This window comes from Mobula hypostoma, chromosome 1, assembly GCF_963921235.1.
Source record: "Mobula hypostoma chromosome 1, sMobHyp1.1, whole genome shotgun sequence".
NCBI lineage: Eukaryota > Metazoa > Chordata > Chondrichthyes > Myliobatiformes > Myliobatidae > Mobula > Mobula hypostoma.
Window position 1 is genome coordinate 27,181,069 of NC_086097.1, and position 6,000 is coordinate 27,187,068.

At 47.8% G+C, this 6,000-nt stretch overlaps 1 protein-coding gene across 1 annotated transcript in view; it reads right to left on the reverse strand.

Annotated features, from left to right (window-relative positions):
• nrde2 (NRDE-2, necessary for RNA interference, domain containing) overlaps positions 1-5,425 on the reverse strand; it is a 79,719-nt gene extending 74,294 nt beyond the window's left edge. The window contains exon 1 of the mRNA XM_063045062.1: positions 5,326-5,425. Coding sequence (XP_062901132.1) covers positions 5,326-5,398 — 73 coding nt within the window. The 5' untranslated portion in view covers positions 5,399-5,425. The remainder of the gene's footprint in view (positions 1-5,325) is intronic.
• Positions 5,426-6,000: the final 575 nt, after the last annotated feature.

The following is a 6,000-nucleotide window of genomic DNA, read 5'->3' on the forward strand; positions in this document are numbered from 1 at the left end:
CGGGCAAAGGATGGTAGGGTACAGAAACCGTGATGTACAAAGGCTGTTGAAAATCTAGTCAAGAAGAAAATCTTATGAAAGGTTCAAAAAACTAGGTAATGATAGAGATCTAGAAAATTATAAGGCCAACAGGAAGAAGCTCAAGAATGAAATTAGGAGAGCCAGGAGGATCCATGAGGTGGCCTTGGCGGACAGGATTAAGGAAAACCCCGAGGCATTCTACAACTATGTGAAGAGCAAGAGGATAAGACGTGAGAAAATAGGACCAATCAAATGTGACAGTGGAAAAGTGTGTATGGAACCGGAGGAGGTAGCGGACGTACTTAATGAATACTTTGCTTCAGTATTCACTACGGAAAAGGACCCTGACGATTGTAGGGATGACTTACAGTGCACTGAAAAGCTTGAGCATATAGATATTAAGAAAGGGGATCTGCTGGAGCCTTTGGAAAGTATCAAGTTGGATAAGTCACTGGGACCGGACGAGATATACACCAGGCTACAGTGGGAAGCAAGGGAGGAGATTGCTGAGTCTCTGGCAATGACCGTTGCATCATCAATGGGGACGGGAGAGGTTCCAGAAGATTGGAGGGTTGCAGATATTGTTCCCTTATTTAAGTATAAGGGGTTCTTCTTTCATGTTACTTGCTAAGGCTAATAAAACAGCTTCTCTGCAATGTTATAATAAAATGGCTTCTCTGTAATGTTAACTGCTGATGTAAGGGGTTCTCCGTAGCAGCATGTTTGGGTTATAATTAGTGATAACGGGACTTGTATTCATTTGCTAACCAATTGGGATAGACATTATTCTTTCTGTCTGTGTGAAAGCTGTTGTTTGCGTAGGATTTGGTCAGAACGCATCATGGGGATTAAGAGAGAAGACGCACACGAAGAGATGCTGTGAGCTGGCTGACGGAGCGGATCCCAAGCGGGGGCTCGGGACCCGCCAAGTTCGGAGGAAATCGAATGGTGGACCGAGGATACTGCGTGAGCTCCGAGTTATCTGTGCACAAACTGTTTAATTATTATTCTTGGCGCCATTTTATTTTATATTTTGGTTCTCTACTAATCCCATAGTTCAAGTAAGAGTTATAAAATCTTAATTATTTAACCGCACCGTGTGCAGCTTATCATTACGGGGTACTGGTTTGAAACAGGGGACACATCACACAGCATTCATCCAAACGCGAGTTCTAAGGTTTGGCCGAGCAGGGGGTTATCACCCCGAGATCATGCCACTAGGCAAAGCAAGTGTTACATTTGGGGGCTCGTCCGGGATTTGATTCTGTGGAAGGCTGTGTGATCGCCCTGTTTAAATCAGTGCTACTGTGTCTCTGTGGGATTACGGTTAAGAATGGGTTCAGTGGGGTGGATATTCGTACCCAGGAGGAATTGTTCATTCGATTTCGGAGTTTGGGTAAAGCTGAGGGCGAAGTTGAAAGCGTGGCGCCAAGGTCTGATAAAATGGCGGTCTTTGTTCTAGGTCAGACTAGCACTGACGTCATGGTGGTGAGACTGCCAGTGTCTACTGGTGAGGCGGGGCCATGGGCTGTCCATACTGTCAGGAGTGAGGGGAAAGAGTGGTCAGAATGTTCTAGCTGTGGCAGGCTCCACCCGGTTTTTGGAATAATGTCCACCCCTAAAGGGGCGGAGGCGTGGGCAGAGCGGACCTCTCAGTTGTTAGGTGAGTGGCAGTGCTCAGCTGAGGGACAGCGACAGGGATTGGTTGGAAGTTTGGATAGGCAGGCTGCTGACGTTGTTAGAACTGTCAGGTTCAATGACCCCATAGTGACAGCTGCTCTTTATCGGCAAGTGCGGGAAAAGGCGTTTGGTTTGACTGGGGGCAAACTGCAGCTCAGGGTGGAGTTTCCAAACGTGAGTTGGGAGAATGGGGAAAAGCTTTCAGAGGTTTTTTTTTTGGCTAGAGAAACAGCTAAATTGGTTGCAGTGCGGTGGGGGGGGGGTCATTCAGCTGATCAGAGAGGTGTCAGGAAACTTCGAGGAGATTCAGTGGGAGAACTGCCTGGTGTCTCTTGGGGGAACACGTTCCCAGCAATGTACCAAGGAACTCCCGAGAGGAAAAGACCCTTTTTCTGAAGGCTTAGTGGGACTGCACTCCAGTGGGTCGTTAAGGAGGGATGGAAGCCATGCTGAAGCCACACTCAACATCTGCCAGACAATGCTGAGGATGTTCTACCAGTCTGTGGTGGTGCTATCATGTTTGCTGAGGGTAGCAGACACCAACAGAATCAACAAACTCATTCCTAAGGCCAGTGATGTTGTGGGGATGGAACTGGACTCTCTGAAAAGAGGATGCTGTCCAATGTCTCCCATCCACTACATAATGTACAGGTTGGGCACAGGAGTACATTCAGCCAGAGACTCATCCCACCGAGATGCAACACAGAGCGTCATAGGAAGTCATTCCTGCCTGTGGCCATCAAACTTTACAACTCCTGCCTAGGAGGGTCAGACACCCTGAGCCAATAGGCTGGTGCTGGACTTATTTCCTGGCATAATTTACATATTACTATTTAACTATTTATGGTTTTATTACTATTTAATTATTTATGGTGCAACTGTAACTGAAAACCAATTTCCCCCGGGATCGATAAAGTGTGACTATGACACCGAGTCGCAGGTCGAGTTGCTGTACAGTTCGTTTTACAACCGGTTTCTGAAGCATTTACCCTTGATAACCTTCAGGGCACTGGAGATCTGGGGTACCAGTGCTGATGATTATTCAGACGACGGTTATTGGTCAGTGAAACTGGAGTTCTCGGAGGCCAATGTGTGGGTGTCTGAGGGTCATGAATATTTAGTGCTGATGTGCCCGGACACTGTTGAGACGGGCAGCGTTTCGATTCTGGAGGGGACCAACTCCCCACTGGTGAGGAGGCGCATGGGGGCCTGCCAGGAGGAGGCGGGTGAGAGCTGTTTGGAGGCATTATCTGTGCACCCAGTGTTTCGAGCTGCTTGTGAGGACGTGTGTAGCAGCATTGGGCCGGTATCCCAATTTAAACGCGAGCCGATGGTGATATGGCCCGGGGGGTAGTATCTGAGGGTGAGATCCTCTTAGTGGATGCTCTGATGTACCACGGGGGGGGGGGGGAGTTGACTGCTGTAGACACCTCGGTGAGAGAGAGGTCACGGCGACTGGCCCCTGCAGATGTGAAGGACGCAGGCAGCGTGTGTGTGGATTATAGGACTCTGAACAGACGCACTGTCCCTGACCAGTATGTGGTCCCAAAGGTCGAAGACACACTGGTCTGTCTGAGTGGTGCGAAGTGGTTTAAAGTGCTGGATCTGAGGAGTGGATGTTGCCACATCCCGATGAGTGAGGCCGACCAGGAGAAGACGGCCGTTATAGGACCTCGGGATTCTTCCAGTCTGAAAAGATGCCCCAGGGCATATCCGGAGCCCTTGCAACTTTCCAGCGGGGGATATGGACTTGTGTGGAGTTTTGGTGTATTTGGATGATCTCCTAGCATTGGGATTCACCTTGGAAGACTATGAAGCAAGGCGAGTGAGGGATCCCAGGCGGCTAGGGGGTTAATGAAGTAAAACTTTCTTTGGACGAGTGCAAGGTCTGGAGAAGGACACAGCTCGTGAGTGTTCTGTGTTCATTTGTGGAATTCTGTGGTTACCAGTGGAGTTCCACAGGGGTCGGTATTGGGACAGCTGCTTTTTACAAAGTATATCAATTATTTAGACTACAGTATTAATGGATTTGTGGCTAAATTTGCCAATGATACAAAGATAGGTGGAGGAGCAGATACTGTTGAGGAAACAGAGCCTGCAGAGAGACTTAGATAGTTTAGAGGAATGGGCAAATGGAATACAATGTTGGAAAGTGTATGGTGATGTACTTTGGTGGAAGAAATAAATGGGCAGACTATTATTCAAATGGAGAGAGAATTCAAAATACAGAGATACAAAGGGACTTGGGAGTCCTTGTGCAAGATACCCTAAAGGTTAACCTCCAGGTTGAGTCAGTTGTGAGGAAGGTGAATGCAATGTTGGTATTCATTTCCAGAGGTATGGAATATAAGAGCAGGGATGTGATGTTGAGGCTGTATAAGGCACTCATGAGACCACACTTGGAGTATTGTGTGCAGTTTTGGGCTCCTTATTTTAGAAAGGATATACTGACATTGGAGAGGGTTCAGAGAAGATTCACGAGAATGATTCCAGGAACGAAAGGGTTACCATATGAGAAATGTCTAGCAACTGTTGGGCTGTATTCCCTGTTCAGTAGATTGAGGGGAAATCTCTTAGAAACATTCCCAATGTTAAAAGGCCTGAACGAATTAGATATGGCAAAGTTATTTCCCATGGTAGGGAAGTCTAGGACAAGAAGGCACGACTTCAGGATTGAAGGACGTCCATTTAGAACTGAGATGAGGAGAAATTACTTTAGTCAGAGGGTGGTAAATCTGTGGAATTTGTTGCCATGAGTAGCTGTGGAGGCCAAGTCATTGGGTGTATTTAAGGCAGAGATAGATAGGTTCTTGATTATCCAGGGCATCAAAGGTTATCGGGAGAAGGCGGGGGGGTGGGAATGTCTAGAAGAATTCGATCAGCCCATGATTGAATGGTGGAGCAGACACGATGGGCTGAATGGCCTACTTCTGCTCCTATATTTTACAGATCATGACTGTTCTTTGCAATATTTTTCAACAGAAGTAGTTTGCCTTTGCCTTCTTCTGGGCTGTGCCTTTACAAGAAGGGTGACCCCAGCCATGATCAATACTCTTCAGATGGCTGCCTGGCGTCAGTGGACGCATGACTAGGATTGAGAGACGCACCAGCTGTTCATACAACCATCCACCATGTCCCCATGGCTTCATTTGACCCTGGTCTGGTCGGATCGGCGGTGGGGGTTGCTACACCTTGCTTAACGGTCATCCGCAGGCTAGCGGAGGGAAGGAGCGCCCTACACCTTTGATTGAGACGTATCTCCACCCCACCACCCAGGTGAATAGCCAATCCAAACCTCGAGAAGGGATGTAAGGTAGATGCTTTAATGGAAGAAAGGGGGGGGGGACCACAGACCAACGGCATGAGAGGATAGTGAGCGAGCAGGGTAATGAATAACAGGGCCAAATAGCCCCCAGCTGCGAAAGAGGACGCTTTAAGTAAGGAACGCACGGCAATGCCCCACAAAACGGAGAGAGGACAAGGTGAAGCCGAACTGTTTTGGCAGAAATAGAGGGTGATCAAGGCCCAATTGCAGACTCTTGTGTGCAGAGATAGGAAAACGGAAGACGCAAGCACTCTGGTGGGGAGAGCCCTAGCGGGCAGCACCCACTCCCGAGCATTTACCTTCGGAGCCGCTTGCACAAGGCACCTTCGTCCCAGCAAACGCCGGGAACAATGAACCTGACGGCGCTTCCATCCTCCCAAGGCCGCTCTCCTCCGTCGCTTCGTCCTTTGAATATGACGGCATGGAACCGCGAGGGAGTTTGGGATTTGTAGTTTCAGATGGTGAATTCTCATCAGTAGAGATGTCTAACTGCCCTTTCTTGGACTACAAGCGAGGGAAAATGCACAAATAAGTTCATAGCCATGAATCTACGAAAATATTATGTTTCACGTTGCAGCTATATAAAACCTTGCTTAGACTGCAATTATTCTATTGTGTGCAATTCTGGTTACTTCATTTCAACAAGGATGTAGAGGCTTTGGAGAGGGTGCAGCAGAGGTTCATCAGGATGTAGCCTGGATTGGAGGGTCTGAGATATGAGAGGTTGGTGAATGTGCATTGTTGTATCTGGAGTGTCAGGGGCCGAAGGAACACCTGACCGGAGTTTATTAGCACAAAAGATTCTGCAGATTCAAAAGATTGTGCAACACACACAAAATGCATCTATAGAACTGAATAAGCAGTCAACATTTCAGACCAAGAAGGGTCTCAGACCGAAACGTCAACTATTTGTTCCCCTCCATAGAAGTCTTTAAGATTATGAGTCTTCTCCCAGGATAGAAATGTCAAATACT